Source organism: Sodiomyces alcalophilus, assembly GCF_042370955.1.
Source record: "Sodiomyces alcalophilus JCM 7366 unplaced genomic scaffold ACRALscaffold_5, whole genome shotgun sequence".
Lineage (NCBI taxonomy): Eukaryota > Fungi > Ascomycota > Sordariomycetes > Glomerellales > Plectosphaerellaceae > Sodiomyces > Sodiomyces alcalophilus.
In genome coordinates this window covers 2,145,524-2,165,260 of record NW_027263536.1, presented here as the reverse complement: position 1 = coordinate 2,165,260, position 19,737 = coordinate 2,145,524, and the positions used below count along the sequence as shown (strand labels likewise).

Here is a 19,737-nt window from a genome sequence, read left to right as displayed (position 1 = left end):
GTTCGCCTTCCTATATAGTATATAAGGATACACGATATATTCCCGGTACCCTTATTAGAACCGTGGAAAGACCGAGTAGCCGTAGAGCTATCGGCGAAGGATCTCCCGCTTCTAGATAAGGAGTAAGATAAATAGGAGGTAGAAGATATCGTTAATTATAAAGAAGAATAGGGCAAAACGTTCTATCTTATAAAGTGGGTAGGCTAGCCGGTAAAGTATAATACCTAGGAACTAGAGGACTACCTAGAAAACGGTCTAGGGATCCGGAAGAGGTACTAGAAGTATAATATATATATATATATATAAAAAATAGGACGACTATAAAATAGTATAAGGCGCTAAAGGGTTATTAGATATAAATAAGAACTTAATTATAGGTTATACTAACCTTTTCCTTATAGTAACTAAATAAACGGGGTTAAGCCCCGATTAGCCCTAAAAAGCCTAAACTATTAGAATAAAGTTTAACGCTATTTCGGGCGATTATTACTAGCGGCTACTCGGCGAATAAAAAAAAGTAGTTACTAAAACTATAAAAATCGGTTTTATTATTAATATTAATAGCGGCGGTATCGTTATTATTATTAAGGGCCGGTTAGGCGGCGGGGATATAGCGGTAAGGCGTGCGAATACGATAATAAGGGATATCTTCCTTATCGGAAAAGGCGAAAATTAGCGGCGTATACTCGGTATCGCTAGCCGGAGCCAGGGTATTAGTGGCTAATAAAGCGGTAGAGGCTCGACGATAAGCGGGACGGCGGGGATAAGCCGCGGCGGGATAAGGAGTAGGCTTAATAGCCTTATTAAAGCCATCGGTAAAAGGATTATCGCTATTAGCGGAGGCGTATCTATAACGAGTAGCCGCTAAGTGACTAGTAAAATAATATACTAAAATAGGCCGCCGGGGATTATTTATAGCCGCTAAGAGGTTAGTAAGACTATTAAGGACCGGGAAGGTATCTAAGCCCCCTAGGCGTCTCTTATAGTTAAAAGGATAATAGCTATTAGTCGCTAGATCGTTAATAAAAGTAATAAACGACTTAACGTTATAGAGGTCGTCCTTACAGGGAGGGCGAATAAGGTCTAATAACGCTAAAGCCTTAGTGTCGTTATATCAGGTGCCGGACCTCCGGTACCTAAGTACCGGATAGTAATAAGTCACGATAGGGTTCTAGACCGGGGCGGATTACGGATAACCACGGAGTATCTAGTCCGGGACCTAACTCGACGCTGGCTATAATATAGTCGGCACCGGGGTATAAGTCGAGTTATCGCCATGAGCTAATAGATAGTAATCGATTAAGCAGAATAGACTTTAATCGGGCAGAATAGACTCTTATGCTAGACTAAAGCTGGCTAGTATATATATAAGAAAGGATAGATAGCCGCCCTTAGGATAAGGAGGCTAGCGATTAATTTAACTCTTCGGTACCCCCCACCTTTTAACTTAAGTATAATTATATCCTAACTATTAAGTGCCTTTATCCTAATTATCTCTTTACTCTTCGCGATCACCTACTTAATATATTAATCGCTCTCCCCCTCTAAGGGCGCGAGGACCGTTAAGAAGTTAAGATAAGATAGCTAACCTAATTAACGATTAATAAATACTCGATACCGCTAAGTAGCCGGAATAAGTGTAGCCGGATATTAGTTCGCTTATACCTATTACTAAAATACCGCCGGGTTAGGATTATAAACCTATATCTATAACGGAACCTAGTACCCCTAAACTTTAATAGGAACCTAACTCCGTTTAAGTTAATTATAGACCACTAATAAAAGGGTGTCCGATTATCGTTTATTTAACACCTACCCCTTTAACACCCTCGGGCCCTCTAGCTTATAAGCCGCTTCCTTATAGGCCCCCTTATAAGCCGGTCCCTAGGGAGTAGCCGATATACTAGTAACTAGAAGAACGCCTACGCTACCTAGAATAAGATAAGGAGCGTAGACTTAAGCGTTAGCTAGAGCTTAAGGAACTAGCCACCTATTAACTCGGTCTTAATTAGGACTAGCTATAGGATTTAGGCGGCACGGTAATTAAACGTTTTGCTAGCGGATAAGCGGTTCCGGTCCCTATTAATTAATATACGCCTATAAGGGGTCCTGGTATCTAGACTAATTAGGCTAAGGTTAACTACCCTTTTCCGAAATAGGACGGGATATCCTAGGCTAAGTACCGGACCTTTATTTAGGAGATAAAGGAACGGTTTATAATTAACCCTTATAGCTTTCTAACTAACGCTACTAAGAACTATTTTATTATCTCCTGCTTACCCTATTATCTTAAGGAATATTAGCAGAACAAAGTCCGCTATAAGTATAACGGTTAGTCCGCGGGGGTCTTATAGCTAGCACTTAAGGCCTAGCTAGGCTAATAGGTAAATAACCGGGATACCCGCCTCCGGGAGGTCGCTATTTAGATTATATCCGAGTAGGAGTCCTACTAGAATTATAATAAGACTTTTTAATAATTTTTTCGGAAATAGGAGACCCTAGAGTCCGAACTACTAGAGGAACTGCCTAAGTTCTGGCGTATTTAGATAGTCCTAACCAGAGTCTACCTAGCTACCCGCGACTATATTATCGCTTAGGGAGTTCCACGGGTATACGGAGAGCTTACCCCTTTATATCGAAAGGCGGAGGCCTTAATATAACCTTTAAAGAGCCGCTTTAGGGGCAGGCTATAATCACGATATAGCTAGCATAACCAGCGTAACGATTAAGGTAATTAATAGGGGCCCCGGGATTAGATAGCGGCTCTAGCTACTTAGGCCTAGACTATAGGCTAGTCCTAGAGTTCTTCCGACCTAGCACCTAAATAAGGCGAGCCATTTTCTTCTTCCTCCTATCCACCTATTAAGAATATTACTTATTATAACTACTAATAGCGAGGCTACTATACGAGTACCTATAATAACCCTCGCGTTAAGCGGCAGAACCCGAGGCAGAATCCGAATAACTAGCCTATAGCCGGGATAAGGCTAGTATTAGGCTATATTATAGTTAAGGACCGATAAGAACCTTCCCCGCGTAAGGACGGAAAGGCCCCTATTAAACCCGTGGAGGCCTATATTAGTATCCGTAAAGGCGGGGGTTAGGTTATAACTCTAGCGCGTCTAGATAGCGGCGCTGACGGTAATATAGTAGACCGGTCCCTTATAGGCCCGGACTAGGTCGTAACAGGACCCTGATTATAGGTAAGATAGTTATTTAATAGCGTGATAATAATAACCCACGGAATAGTATCTAGAATTATTAAAATAAAAGACTATTAAGGCCGTATAAAGATTTAACGGGATAAGTTCTATATTATAGACCTTAACCCGTTTAGCCCTAAGATTATCCTGGGTCTACCCTAGTTAGGATAAGTTAACCCTAATATTAATTAGGCCCGAAAGACTTAGACTTACCCTATTATAAAAGGTGACCTAGACCTAGTTATATCCCGAAGAAATATAAGAAAGGTAAAAGAAGACGTATAGCAGGTTTTAATGCTAAAGTTACTTAAAGAAGTCTCCTTTCGGTTAGGCTGGATAAGCCTATAATAGGATCCAGATAAGGCCGAAACGGAATTATTAGATAAAGAACCGGATAAAGATTATCCCGAGGCTCCTTTTACCTTACCCGACTAATATAAGGACTTTACTAATATATTTAATATTAAGGATATAGGCCGACTACCCGCTTACTAACGCTAGGACTATAGTATTAATATAGAGGAGGGGAAAACACTACTATTTAGGCCTATCTACCCTTTAGCGATATAAGAACTGGAAGTACTCCGATAATATATTAAGGATACCCTCGCGAAGGGCTAGATTAGACTATTAAGTAGTCCGGTAGGAGCCCCTATCCTGTTTATCCCGAAGAAGGGCGGAAAGCTATGGCTCTGTATCGACTACCGCGGGCTTAATAAGGTAACGGTTAAAGACCGTACTCTACTCCTACTAATTCACGAGATCCTAGATAGACTATCTGCCGCTAATTATTATACTAAGCTTATCCTTAAGGACGCCTACCACCGGCTCCGTATCCGGGGAGGGGATAAATAAAAGACGGCTTTCCGGATAAAGTATAGGCACTTTAAATACCTCGTAATACCGTTTAGACTCACGAATACCCCGGCAAACTTCTAATAATATATTAACTAGGCCTTAGCCGGTCTTATAGACACTATCTGTATAATATACCTCGATAATATTTTAATTTATAGTTAGGACCTAGATAAGCACGGGTATATATACGTTAGGTCCTATAATAACTCCGCGACTAGTCGCTCTTTGCTAATCCCGAGAAATATAAGTTTAAGACCTATAGAGTCGAATTCCTCGGGTTTATCTATAGTCCCGAGGGAGTTTATATAGACCCTATACGTGTTAAGGCTATCCGCGACTAGGAGGAGCCTAATACTATTAAGAAGATTTAAGTTTTTACCGGTTTTACCGGGTTTTATAGGAGATTTATTAAGAACTACTCTAAGGTAGCTATACTATTAATAGACCTAACTAAGGGAGGGAATCCCGGGATTATTATTTTCGGACTAAAGGCTAAGGCAGTATTTATCGAAATAAAGAGGCTTTTTATAGAGGCACCCGTCCTTCGGCACTTTAACCCTATATTACCTATATATATTAAGCCCGACGTGTTAGCGTTTATAATTACTATAGTTATTAGCTAACTCAAGGATAGAATATAGCGTCCTATCGCGTTTATATCCCGGAAACTATGTGGGCCCGAACTTAACTATAGTATGCCCGATTCGGAGCTAATAGTAATTATTAAATTATTCCGCACCTAAAGGCATTACGTGGCTTATAGCCAGACTCCCGTGTTAGTCCTTATTAACTACCTAAATTACTAATACTTAATAGATAAGCTAAAGTTAAAGGCGTAGTATACACGCTAGCTTAAAGAAATTATAGCCTATGATTTGAAATTAAGCACCGGCCAGGCTTATTAAACCCAGCTAATAGCTTCTCGCGGAAGCCGTAGTATACCCCGAATAATTCCGAAGTTACCTCTAAATATACTAAGGCCGCGGAAGCGTTTTTAAGAAAGTTTATCCTAGGATTAATTACCCTAGGAGCGGTCACTAATCCTAACTCGCCTACGTTATATAAAGAAATTATTAAGGCTTAGGCTAAAGACCCGTTTTATATAAACTAGTAAGAAGCCAGCGATAACCGGTAAAGGGCTAGCCCCTAGTCCCGAGATAAGTAAGGTATCCTATATTTTCGAGGAAAGGTTTTTATACCCGACTATTCCGGCTTACGCAGGAAGGTTCTATAAGTGTTCTATAATAGCCCGATAGCTAGCTATTATAGAATTAAGAGAACCGTCCGACGGATCTCTAGCTATTACTTCTAGAATTATATATCTAAGGATATTCGGGAGTTTATCCCTAACTGCTTAGTATACTAGTATACTATATCCAGGTATTATAAGCTATATAGCGAGCTAGTAAGTCTTCCTATTCCCGAATAACTATTTTTAGAGATTTCGATTAATTTTATTACCGGTCTACCGCCTATAATAGGAGCAGGCCGTAAAAAGGATATAATTTTAGTCATAGTCTGCTATCTAACTAAGTACGTAATATATATTCCGACTAATAATGCCCTAATAGCGCCCGGACTCGCGGATATATTATAGATATATATCTTCCGTTAGTTCGGTCTTTTAGATAGTATTATTTTAGATAGGGGGGCCTTATTTATTAGTCGTTTTTAGGTAGCTCTTTATCGTCACCTAAGCATAGATCGCCGCCTATCCACTACGTGGTATCCATAGATAGATAGATAAACGGAATAATAAAACCAGAATTTAGAATATTACTTATAAGCTTATTACACGTTATAATAAGACGACTAGGTGGATAAGTTAGGACTAGCTAAGTTCACGTATAATATAGTATAGTATTTAGCCACGAAGATAACCCCCGCGGAGGCACTAATAGGCTATAACCCGAGGGGGCCTAATAAAGTAAAGTTATACTAAGCTAGTAAAGTCCGCTCCGTAAAGGCGGACCGGTATACCACCTAACTTATGGCCGATTATAAGATTATAGCTAAACTAATTTAGAGGGCTTAGGCGATATACGAACGTTATTATAATCGGGGACGTATAGTCTAATAGTTTAAGATTAGTGACTACGTCCTACTCTCCACGAAAAACCTAAAGTAACGCCGGCTATCTTATAAGTTAAGCGATAAGTATATTAGACCCTATAAGATTATAGGGGTAGTAGGTAGCTATAGACTAGCCTATAGGTTAGAGCTACCCGCTAGTATAAAGATATATAATATGTTCCTTATTTTATTACTTAAGCTATAAAGGTCTTATAACGGGTTACTACCTAAACCGTAGGAAGTCGCGGTTAAACTATAAGAAAATAACGAATATAAGGTAGAAGCTATTATATCCTACCGCTATTAGGGAAAATAACGTGAATATCTTATTAAATAGGCAGGATAGGGCTATAAAGATAATACCTAGGAACCTATAAGGAATATACTAGCGGAATTAATTAACGGATATTTTATATATATTCTAGCGATAACTATAGTATAGCGGGGACTAGATCGGGACGATATAATAGTGGAGTAAGGATACACGGAGTGCCTTAAAAGGATTTTTTATTAAAAAAAAAAAGAAAAGGAATAATATTCCTTTCTAAAAAAAAAAAAAAAAAAAAAAAAAAAAAAAAAAAGGATTAGTCGGCGGTAAGGCTAATAAGACTTAGCTATAGGTTATTATCGGGTTCCTATACTATCGTATTAGCGGGAGGGGGAGGAGGAGGAGGAGGAGTCGGGGTAATAGGTAAAAGGGTATCTCCACCCTTATCTTCGTTATTATCGTTAGTTATAGTATTATCCTCGACTAAAATAAGGGTAGCCTTCTTCTTAGCCTTACCCTTCTTCTAGGCAGATAACGGTCCCAGGGTAGGTATACTATAAACACTATTACCGGCGCCTAGGTTAAGGAGCACTACCCCGGTGTTATTATTTATAATAGGACCGGTAACCGATCCCGTGGCGGTAATACCGCCCTAAACCCCTAGGAACTACTTTAATAGATCCGGGATCTCTTTCTAGGCCTTTAGGGAGGCCGATATCTCCTCTAATAAGGTTATAGCCCGTTCTAGGGTATCTTACTTAGTAGCGGTAATCTCTTTATCGTCGCGCCGCTTAGCCTATACGCCCTTACCGGAACCACGGGTAGTCTTAGCCTTATACTTACTAAGGCTAACCTTTAAGATTTACTAAGCCTAAAACGTAGCTTCCTATTATAGCTATTAGTATATAATTAGGCCCGGGATAAAATATACTTATAATATAGGCTTTATTAAACCCGCCAGGCTATACCTTAGCGGCCTCTAGGATATCCTATAAAACTTTAGCGGTAGCCTTACCCGTTATCGGTAATTAGTTAACGGTTAGTATTAAACGGACTATAAAGCGGTTTATAGCGGAGGGAGTATAAGCCTATATTAAGGTATAAACGACTATTATTAACTTAATAGTAATAATATTTCGCTAATTTCTCTATAAGGTATATAAGTAAGGAGTTAAATAAAGGCTAATAATAAAACACGTACTAGTATTATAACGATACGACTTATATAAGATAATACCTATATCCTTTAAATCTAAATCGGCTAGGTAGCCGGTGTATTATAAGTATAGGGTATAAAGGCCCTCGCCCTTACTAGTATTAATAAGCTTAGCTATACTAGGGGTAGCGGCGTTAGCGGCCAGGGCGTTAGCGGCGGCGGACTTTTTCTAATATTTACTAGGAGTCCTAGCTATACTATTACCGCTAGTAGCGGCGCGCTTCTTATTCCTTTTAGGAGCTATAGTAAATAAATAACGCTACGATAATAGTTAGCCCGTCTTCTAACTATATATTAAATAATATAGGAGGAACTTATAATAAGTCGAAATAATAATAGCTATAATAAGAAAACGAGACTAGAACAGAAAGATTAAGGTTATTAATAAGACACGCCGTAGGACTAATAGGAAGATTAAATTTATATAAAGCTATCGTTAGCTAGTCTTAACTCTATTACGGAGTAGTATAGGATCACTTATAAGGCTAGATATCTAATCTATTAAAGTTAATTAGAATAGGGTAAAGAGAGGAAAATAATAAGAATAGGATTATAGGAAAATCAGAATAGAATATCTACGAGGTCGGGTAGGACTAGTCTTTAGTTTTACTTATACGGAAGGAATAATAAAGGTAACCCTATAAATAAAAGGAACGACTACCCTAGTATTATAATAAAGGTAATCGTAGGCTAGCCTTACTAAAAGGACTTAGAATAATAAAGCAGTTAGTAAAGGATTATATTACGACTAGAATAGGGTTATTATAAAGGATAATATTCCGGAATTAGTAATTAAAAGGAGGAATATAACGGGTAGATTAGGCTAGAGTTATAATAGAATTATTAGGTGTATCGGGGGTAAAAAGGATATAAAGGAATACCGGGTCGGAGGAAGATATAGGGATATTAGATTAGTATTAGGGTTTCCGGGACGGAAACTATAAAGATAAGGCGCCCTATTAGGTACCGGACCTCCGGTACCTAAGTACCGGATAGTAATAAGTCACGATAGGGTTCTAGACCGGGGCAGATTATAGACGACTATAAAGTATCTGGTCCGGGACCTAACTCGATACTAGCTATAATATAGTCGGTACCGGGGTATAAGTCGAGTTATCGCTACGAGCTAATAGATAGTGATTAATCGGGTAGAATAGACTTTAATCGGGTAGAATAGACTCTTATACTAGACTAAAGCTGGCTAGTATATATATAAGAAAGGATAGATAGCCGCCCTTAGGATAAGGAGGCCAGCGATTAATTTAACTCTTTAGCACCCCCCACCTTTTAACTTAAGTGTGATCACGTCCTGACCACTAAGTGCCTTTGTCCTGATTATCTCTTTACTCTTCGCGATTACCTACTTAACACGTTAATACGGCCTAATTAATATATAAAGTTAACCGTTATTATTAAATAAAAAGAAGAAATCTCGTCTAAAATAAGCGTTTAGATCTATTAACTATTAGAATATAGCCAAATAATCGCCGATAGATTTACGACTTATATTCTTCGCGGAGAGCTTCTTCTCCCTATAGTCTATAACTATATAAAACCACTTATACGCCTTAGAGATACGCTTATAGCCGCGACGCCGAGCTATTAGCATTAAGTTATTATCTAATACGTGGATCTGCTGACTCCTATTCTAGAGTAGCTAAATAATACCTAGTATAAAGTCGGGAATCTAAAACTAATTAGTATAGGTAATCGCCGAGTAGTCAGCGAATATATAGCGATATATTATTAATAGCCGCGGGCGTAGGCGACGTAGCGACTAGCGCCCGTATTATCGCCGGCCTTATTAAAATAATTAATACCGGTATAGGAGTCTAGACGCGATATATAAAAGAGGTAAGGCGCTTCGCGAGGGAGAGCTAATTCCTAACCCTTATTAGTATTATATTTAAGCTTACGCAGGGTAATAGCGATTTATACATTAACTAACGATATAATAGCGATTAATTAGCGGAATAACGATAATATTAATAATAATAAATTAGTAAATAGGTAAATATAATTATCGAGTAATCGGCGATTATAATAATAGAAGATGGTTATAGGAGGAAGATCGAGAGCTACGAAGAGAATTACGCGAAGGAACTATATACTCGTCGCTAAACGGTTACCTAGGGCTAGGTATGATATCTGCGAAAGGTTAGATAACTATAGGCAATAATAATAAGTATCGCGGAGTTTTTATAGTAATATTCGGATAGTTACGAGGTATATAGTCGGCGATAGGATACTAACGAGTAGGTAAATAAAGGAGCGGCTACTCTTTTTTCTTATAGGTTTTTAATAAGGGCTTGTATAGAACTAAATAGAGAGAGATAATTAATCGCGATAAACGCGTAATTAAAGGCATCACGATAATACGAGTCTACGGGACTAGACTTATTAGGAGGGGGGCCAGTATAACGAGATAATCATAGACCCATCGGTATATAGTCGGACCGATGGCCGCGCACGGACCACCGATCCGAACCTATCTCTATACGTGCGTTAAGGGATCAGTTTAATCCCTTAAGTTAAAGTCTTGGTTTAAAGTCAGCGCTTAGTTAACGAATATACTGCGATTACTCTGCGATACTAAGCTATCGTGTCTTTTCTATAATATCTTTTCCTTGACTAAAGTCTACGGACTTTCCTTTCGTTATATTTTCCTTTTCTCCCTTTATTATTACCGGCTTTCGCGAAGTCTATACTTAATAACTCCAAGATAGGAGGACGGATAGCTAAACACACTTACTAGTATTATATATAAAGGGACTCTCTAGGGAGACCTTATATTTCCATAGAGAGACCTTACACATAACTTTTTATAGAGTAATAATAAAGCCGCTAAGCTCCCTAAGGTATATATACAATTTATATGTATAGCTTAAGTAGATACCTGTACCTGATATTAGTATACTATCTTTTAGGTTATTCCCGCCATGCCCGCCCGCAGGCCAGAGGGGTAATACACGTACCTAGTTACGACTTATATCTAGGTAGTACCATTATTCCTGTACTCCCTTCCTTCCCTATACTAGATGTCTTAATAAGGGCCCCTTTTAGGCGGCTTTTGCCTTAAACTGTCACCGACTTTAGAGAAATCGAGTAGTGGTGCAAGACCAGTACAACGAACAGTCAAGCGTGTATATCAAAATAAGCATAGTACTTAAGCAGCTCGGCGGCTTTGTTATGGCCCCATAAAAATATTACGTGTAAGGTCTCTCTATGGAAATATAAGGTCTCCCTAGAGAGTCCCTATATAAAACCCACGGAGTTAGAGAATCGCGCTAGGACGGCGCTATCTTATATAGTAAAGATTTCTTTTTTCTTTTAATAATACAAAGAGAATATGCCTAAGTCTATAATAATATTACTAGTATAATAATCGGCCTGGCCGAGTCTAAGCTAGACCGCGTAGACTTAAGGATAGTTAGAAGCCTACGGGACGTAGGGCTTTATTCTTCCCGGGGTATATACTACGCACTATTATCTAATACTATACCAGCACTAAATCCTATAAAGCGCTGGATTAATACTACTACTATACCGGCAATAAAACCCGTATAGTGCTAGATTAATACTAGCATTATACCGGCACTAAAGCCAGTATAGCACTAGACTAGTGCCAGTATTAGCCTAGCCCTAGATAGACTAAGGCTCTCCGATGGCTACATAGAGCGGGAACCTCGCTGTCTCCTTTAAGCAATCTATCCTATTTAGATATTATTTACTGCACCCTAAGATTACCTTATTTAAATCCTCTTATAGGTCCTATAGTACTGGCTGGCCAGTGATACATCCAGTTAGTGTATATTATAATCTATATTAAGGTTAGTATTATGATTTCTATTAACATTAACTTTAAAAGAGATAATTAATACCTGATCTATATCCATTAGATCCTATATAAAAGGATTCGGACGGTTAGGAAAAGGAAATAGAGGAGGAAAGATATCTTTAAAAATAACGCCTAGCTCTTTATCTTTATTATCGTCTTCGTATTGTTATTCTTTTTCTTTTCCTCTTTCTTATAGTTAATTCTATGGTTAGTTCTGCTATTAATCTTGCTATTATAACATCATATTAACCGGCGGAGACTCATTATTATTATTCTCCGCTTCTAAAGACGTATATAAGAATAGACTATTCCTTTACCTTTAGTTTAAGGTTTATTATACACTTCTCTCTTCGAGAGAGATTCGTTTTCCCTCCTTTCTTTTCTTTATCCTTTCTAGTGGACTAGGATTTATTTGCCCTATTCTAGGTATTTTGCCTTAATTCTCAATTACCTTTTATTACCTAGTTCTTAGGTGCTTTTTCAGGACAAAGAGAATAATAGTTAGTCGGTGTATAACTAGGTCTCTTATAGTTTGCATAGAATCAACCCTTAGTCTTCTTCCAGAGTTTCTTATTATTCTTCTATGATTTTAATCCTTATATAAAGAAGGTATTCGACGAGTAATCGATCCCTCTTAAAGCGTCTATTAATTCTGCTATTAATTTATCTAGTATATAACTAGATATATCGTCATAGAGAGCTTAAGTTATTTACCTTATTATCGATTCGTACTTCTTATTAAGACTACTAAGAATCCAGATAAAGTCTACCTTATCAGGAAAAGATATATTGCTTTAATTTAAAGTAAGCAGTCTCTCTTATATTTTATATAAATACGCTTCGATATTAGGGAATTCTAAAGGCAAGAGATTAAAGAACGAGGTAAGGACGTCGTAGTCTGCCTAAAAACCTTTTATGTTCTATAAATCCTGTAGTTTTTCTGATGCTTTTAAAGCTTTGTTTATTCCTTAAACCTTACTAAGGGACCGTCTAAAAGAGCAGAGAGTGTATCCCCAGCTGTCTTTAGAGACTATTCCTTCTGCTTTATAGAAGGAGTTACTAGAAGGGGCTTTATAACGTCGTCTATATATTTCCCTTTACGACCAAAGTGAGCGTGTATTTCTATAGTCCAGTTTTAATAGTCTATGCTGCCCTGGAGCTTCTGGATAAAGACTTCCTTAAGAACGTCTTGTTAGGCCATTTTCAAGCAGGATAAGGGTATTTTTCATTTTTTATTTAGATTACAATTAACTGAGTTATTTAGAAAGTTATTTTTATTATTTTGCTTTATTTCTTTTTCTTTATTTCTTTTTCTTTATTACGTTATCGATAAAGAATAGAAATAAAGAATACTAAGCTAAAGGTTTAGTTCTGATTATTCTAGCTTCGAAGAGTGGGTCCAAAGTCGGTCTAATAGTAAAGCTATTTATAGATTTCGCGGCACGAAGAAAAGCGATGCTCGTATATAGCGAATAACAGGATTTCGATAGTCGGACTTTTGACTAAAGGCGTATATACTACGTTACGATATCCTAATATTATAGGCAACGCGGTAGGCTAAGTGGCTTAATTAGTTTAGCTGTTATTCGTAGATTTATAAGAGTTATTATATTTAATCCAAATATTCATTATTTTTCTTCTTTTTCAAAACGCCGCTTTATAAACAAAGAAACAGTATATCCGATCGATAACAAAGAGTCTTTTTGGATTATATAGTTCTTCTGGTCGAGAACAAAGAGCCGAGCTCTTAGCAGCCGTAATATTAGAAGAACAAAGAGCTTAGAACCGTGATATCGGTATAAACGATTCGATTCGTATAATATAAAGCTATAATTAACCGAACCGAGCTATAGAGATATATAGATTGCCTTTATTTCTAGCCATAGGCTCGCTAAAGGCTAAGCTATATATAGTCTATGCCTCGGCTAAATACGACCAATCGGAATCCCGTTCTAGTAGCCTGTTTTATATTCTAAGCCACGCCTACTCTAATAACCAATAGCCTAAGAGCTTGGTGTAACGAGATAATCGCAGACCTATGGGCATACAGTCAGACCGATAGCCGCGCACGGACCACCGATCCGAACCTATCTCTGTACGTGCGTTAAGAGATTAGTTTAATCCCTCAAGTTAAAGTCTTGGTTTAAAGTCAGCGCTTAATTAACGAATATATTACGATCACTCTGCGATACTAAGCTATCGAGCCTTTTCTATAATATCTTTTCCTTAACTAAAGTCTACGGACTTTCCTTTCGTTACACTTGGAGTCCTAAGTCTGCGCTATATAGCCATACCTATATATCAGGAGGGGTTCGCGCATAGAGTGAAAGACGAGTATTACAGGGCAAAGGGACACAGAAATCACACCTATGGGGGGGGTGTTAATAAGGTGAAAATTAAACTCTCGCTTCCTCCTAAAGAGGGGTTCGGAGGCCACGTATTGATAATATAATAACCGATCACGTAATTAATATATATGTAATCGTACCCGTGACACTATATAACTATACTTATATAACCCATTTAGTTATATAATAATTCGATTAGCTATCTTCGGGAGATAAAGGACTTTCGTATAGTCGGAGTTAAGGATCCATACTAGGGGGGGGATAAAGAGATAGCTTAAAAAGACAGGTATATGGCCTGAAAAGGCAGGAGTCTTTTTAGTATTTCCGAATAAAATAAAAGGGTAGAAAAGAGTAGATTTCTTCTTACTAACCCGGGCTTATAGCCTTTTAAAGAATTAGGCTATAAGTGATAAGTGATTCTAGCGGAAGAGAGGAAAATCAAGTAAATACATGCTGTTATTGAATTCGTAGATCCGTAGGATTACTGCTTATATAGATAGTTATATAAAGGTCCGACGTCTGGGATTTCTTCCTGGATCTGGGGCTGGCAAATGACCCTGATAGATTGGGCAGCAACTATTACGTCATTAGGCTACGCGACGGTTATCACGCCACGTTATTAGCTTAAGTAATAACTAAGATATTGCATTTTCGATACCTAGTGTTTTTATAATATATATATATCATCAGTCAAGTATATATATACGTATAATACCTATAGCAGTATACCATAGGTTGCGCTAGTTCTTGAGTAGACGTCCAGGTATATAGCTATAACTATATACTATTTATTTTAACTTAGGTATTATACTTATTATTATTATAATTATTACTTATTAGGTGTATAATATTAACCTAACCTAATCCTACCTAGATCCTAGTCGGGAACGAATAAGGCTATCCATTAGTTATAAGAAAGCAGATTAACGATCGATATAATCGGTTATACCTATATAAAAGGGTGAATTACGACCCGAACAATATGATTAAAGTAAACTAATTAATAAAAAAAAACAGAAAAAAAAGTCAAAAGAATAAAAACAAAGCGATCGTAGGCGGCCAGCGCCGGCTACGATAATAGTGCTCTAGTCGGAATAAACAAATCCCGTAGTCGGAATAAGCGCTCTCTATAGGTAAGGCCCCGTTAGATAATTTAATCCTATTATTAGCATTTTAATAAGAATGTTATAAAAGTGATATCGTAGATAAGGCACTAAAACAGCGCCGGTCTTTTTCACCATATACCGTTTTATGCCTTAAAAACGTTTATATACACCAGGAAATATCTATAATACGGGGCATTACCTTCTTAATATAAAATCTTTAATTTTAGTAGTCTTTTTACTATATATTATATCGTAGCGACTATTACGTATATTAAAATAAAGCCTAAAAGTTCTATTCCATTAAAGCTATTATAGAGGGCCTTAGAAAGATACCCACCCTACCAGAATAATAGGTTTTAATTATCACGGGTACGATTATATACAAACGCTTACATAATCGGATTTATATTATAAATCCGTAGCCTCCGAACCCATCTTTAGGAGGAGGCCAGAGTTTAATTTTCACCTTATTAACACCCCCCCACAGGGGTGATTTCTGTGTCCCTTTGCCCTATAATACTCTTCTTTCACTCTGCGCGCGAACCCTTCCTGATATTAATATTATAATCAGGACTATAATATTTTATATATAGATACATTATAGAATAGCCTCGCTATCGCCTATAAAGTATAAAGTACAAAGCTAATATTTTATATTTTAATAGAGCTAATCTTATTAAAAAATAGCTTATTCGTATCTTTTTACTTAAATAAGAATTACTATATAAAAGGCAGATTATTAATAATAAATCTGAATAACTTAAGCTAACTGCTAGTATCGTACTTCTATTGCCTTTATAATATAGTGTTGGTATACCTGGTATATAGTCGAGGTGACCGGGTTAGTTCGAATCCGGCTAGACGCGCACGCAAAAGAGGAACCCCTTTTCCTTTTTTATACTACTCGGATCCTATTCTAGGGGGCCCTTATCTGCCTTAGCACGTATAATAAGGGTTAAATAGGGGGCCCGTTAGACCTACCTTCTGCCCGGCTTTACTAGTCGTTAATAGGTGCCACGGGGGAGTTAGTCGCCTTACTATAGAAAATAAAAAGACAGTATCGCGCTATCCCTAAGCGCGTAAGTAAAATACGTGGCGTCTCTTCCACGATACGGAAGTAGCCTCTTACGCTATTACGTAAGCGTTCTGCGTAGGCATATAGCCTATATTAGCTCCACCTATAGCTATCTAAAGAGTAAGGGAAGCTTAGGAGCTTTAACCCTAGGAAGCGTATATATATATATATAAGTCGCCTATAAGTGGGCCTATAGGGGTTAACCCTAGGGCACACGGAAGGCGTATAAATAAATAGAGATAACTATATACGCGTCGTTAATTTAAATATATAGTCGGCTTTAAAGCCGCTACGGGCTATATTATAGACTTCCTAGTACTAAAGCTATAAGTTTCGTATTAGTAGATAAGGTTAGCACCGGGGCCGCTATAGTACCCGTATAAGGTAGTAATCCTAAAAAAAGGAGAGTATAGGGGTTTTTATCTAAGTTATATACTAGTTCCCTAAGTCTTATATTACGGTTTTCCCCCCTATAGGTATTAGAGAAGGGCCGTATAGTTAGAATTCTAACTCCTAGCTACCTAGGTAGGATAAGGATAGCGGAGTAAGAGATAATAAATAAATAAATCGTACTTCTATTATAGGGGGGTAACAGGGGCATATTAGGAAAATATAGAAATATATAATTTATATTATAGTATATAGGAAAAGTATATTCCTTAGTGATTAGATTAGCATCTTTATATATCTTATTAAAATTTTAATAGTAGGATTAAATTATCGAATAGGGCCTAAATGCCTAATAATATAACTTGCCGTATAAGCTTACTAAATTAGAATATCGCGCTATCCCCTTTTTACTCAAGTATCTACTTCTCCACATAGCCTAAAATAAAGGTCACCTATATATCGCTACCTTATCGATAAGCCTCTATTCCTATAACCTCTGTTTTACTACGATAAATATAGTTAAATAGACTCCTTTGATATTAAGGCTGAAAATACCTTACAGAGCTACTATCGTTTATTAGAGACTTTCGGGGCTGTGGGGCGCCAAGTCGTTGGTATGCAGTAGCGCGATATTCCAAATTTGGTGAGTTTATACGGTATATCACTTTCGGGTCGGAATAACCTATTCCGTTCCCAATTAGTCCAGCCCATGCAATAGTACTCTGTGTGAGGATTGAGGGCAGGATTTTTGCACACAGATCAGAAATACCTGCAGCCTCAATTGAATCTACAGATCGAACGCATGTTGTCGTGCCACAAGTTTCTACGCTGCTGGCAAGACGATGAGGACTGAGACAACTCGGCTGAAGCGAATTCCGCACAGCGGTGTGCATAGACATTCACACCATTCTAGGGACGATCCCAGAGAGATTGCTTTGCGGCACGCCAGCATCATACAACACCGCAAGGATATCGAGTGCCAGATTCTTGAGAACGTCATTCTCTTATCGGGGTATCCTACGCAGAAGGGGCCCGAATATTCTGCGTGCAAGCCCGCAGATATTGACACCGCCGATTTTAAGGCTCATGTCCGCCTCTTCCAACCCGGCGATTTCGATGATCTTATAGAGGAGCGTAACGCCAACCTACTCTGCGGATACGCCCTTTGCCCTAATCCGAAACCCGCACCGTCTAAGGGTGGGCCATGGAAGTTGATCAACGTTGGCAAGGCAAATTTCGACATTGTTGACCGTGGGGAATCTGAACGGTGGTGTTCTGACGATTGCAAAAGACGAGCGCTCTACGTCAAGCTCCAACTCAGCGAGACTGCTGCATGGGAGAGGGCTGGCTTCATGGAAATCGAAATAGAGCTTCTCGGTGAGGGCGGATCGATTGAGCAGATCGGCAAGGCTGGTGTTGGCGGAGAAAACAACCTGAAGGCCGCGGAAATCTTGACAGCCGTGAAACTGGAACAAGGAGTCGCAGGTAATGCCAGGATGACGAATTCAACACTGCAGCTTACGATACAAGAGAGATATACCGAACTCCCACGTATACAGCATAGTGACTGTGGCCATGACGACGAAAACTCTGCACACCTGATGATTGAAGGATACAAGCCTGGGAGGGGAAAAATGAAAGAAGGACGGGACAAGGTGGCAAGTCATGGCAACCCGGTCACAGGGGGATGAATCACTGAATTACCTGTAGTGAGCTGGTTCCGTCGCAACCTGGCCAGCGGGGAATAGCAATCTTTCAATATCTAGATACCCGCGTCAACAGATCACACGGGAAATGAATCCCATATGTTAACTGTTGCTAGTGGCATCAGGCCATTGATCAATGACTGTCTGGCGCAGGCAATCCGTGTATCCTGTGGCGCGTGTCACTTGGCGATGAAGGGATAATTGGCAGTCAAGCGTCATCCTTAAGAGTATACTCAAAGGAATCGGCGACACCAGGTTGGAATAAAACCTTTGATTGAGCTCAAGCTGGCACTCACTACGATAGGTGAAGTGCCCAGAGCCATGCCCTCAATATATGTCTCATAAACGCTGTCCTCTTCCGCCCAGCCTGATTATGCTTAATCCCGACGAGGGGGCCTGTCGCCGAACCGCCGTCCACCTCGCTCCGGAAGCTGTGCTTGGGTGACTGCAATGACATTGACAGGAATACCGTCGAACTAGGAAAGGTTAGATTAGCTCCAGGAATGGAAGACTTGCAGACAACGTACGCCCAGGTGTTTCAACAGGTCCTTGGTCTCAACATCAACATCGAGCAGGCCGCTCTCGGAATTCTGGGTGAAGTCCAGTGCAGAGATTTCCGGGACGTATTGATCCTTGCGCTCGCGCTCCTCCTCCTGCAGCTTGAAAGAGATACCGCGGACGGGACCGCGTTGAATCCGCTTCATCAAATGGGTGGTGTAGCCGGCAATCTGAAGCACCAATACTGATATCAGCTCAACGACTCTGGTCCCGGTGGTCTGCACTCAACGTGATTGCCTTCGAACCTTGTTGCGCAGACGCTTTGACGCAATGATAGCAATTTCATCGCAGATCCGCTTGTTTGTCTCGAAGTCAAGAGTGAGCTTAGGGTAGTACCGCTCAATAATGACCTTGGCGGACTTCTTGACCGTCTTAGTGCGAACGCGACCCATTTTGCTTCCTTCGTGAGAGAGATGTGGTGGAGGGTTGACGTTGTCGGTATGGTCGTCGTTGAATTTCGTGCACGGCTAACAGAAAGAGTAAAACATTCTGGGTGGGGTGTGGGACTGGGTAAAAAACCTAGGGCAGACTACCCTGCCAAGGCGCCTTACATAGTGTCGCACTGCCACGTGACATATACGTTGTGAAGTTGCCTTGTCGGATATTACATACCTAAGGCCCCGTTCGACAATTTCAATAACTTGTTGAAAAACGTCAACATGACCAAAAAATGCATAACTCCTGACCCACCGATGCATAAGGGCCCCCTTTTATATGATATTTTCGTAATAATCGTATTTTTTATGCTAACCTCTGCCATACCCCTGTTATACCCCTATTTTCGAAGTACCACGCTAAGCCGCGAATAAGTTATTAAAGATCTTTAATAACTTATTCGTATTTATATAGTAAAGTGTGGAAGCACTTAAAAGGTGCTTCTAAGTTATTAAAGATCTTTAATAACTTTTTAGCAGCGCTCTTTTACGAAGCTAATATTATAATTTAAAGCGATTCGTAGCCACGATAATAATTAAGATTCGTAAGGTACCTAGTTATAACTACCTATATTTCCTATAAATTAACTAGGACCTTTCCGCGACCCCCTCTATATAAAATATAGAACCTAGGCCTGCTATCGATATATATATAAGTAGTTAC

At 38.9% G+C, this 19,737-nt stretch overlaps 2 protein-coding genes across 2 annotated transcripts; one reads left to right on the top strand and one right to left on the bottom strand.

The window, feature by feature from the left end:
- Nucleotides 1-10,077: 10,077 nt before the first annotated feature.
- Nucleotides 10,078-18,123, top strand: ACRALDRAFT_211857 (uncharacterized protein; the record flags this gene model as incomplete). The annotated part of the gene is made up of 6 exons (XM_071023798.1): nucleotides 10,078-10,118; nucleotides 16,984-17,018; nucleotides 17,082-17,101; nucleotides 17,139-17,185; nucleotides 17,223-18,037; nucleotides 18,086-18,123. 6 exons carry the CDS (start codon nucleotides 10,078-10,080, stop codon nucleotides 18,121-18,123), a joined length of 996 nt encoding a protein of 331 aa, XP_070874224.1.
- Nucleotides 18,124-18,458: 335 nt separating this feature from the next.
- ACRALDRAFT_2042966 (40S ribosomal protein eS17) lies at nucleotides 18,459-19,031 on the bottom strand (the record flags this gene model as incomplete). The annotated part of the gene is made up of 3 exons (XM_071021303.1): nucleotides 18,459-18,557; nucleotides 18,609-18,809; nucleotides 18,885-19,031. 3 exons carry the CDS (start codon nucleotides 19,029-19,031, stop codon nucleotides 18,459-18,461), a joined length of 447 nt encoding a protein of 148 aa, XP_070874223.1.
- Nucleotides 19,032-19,737: the final 706 nt, after the last annotated feature.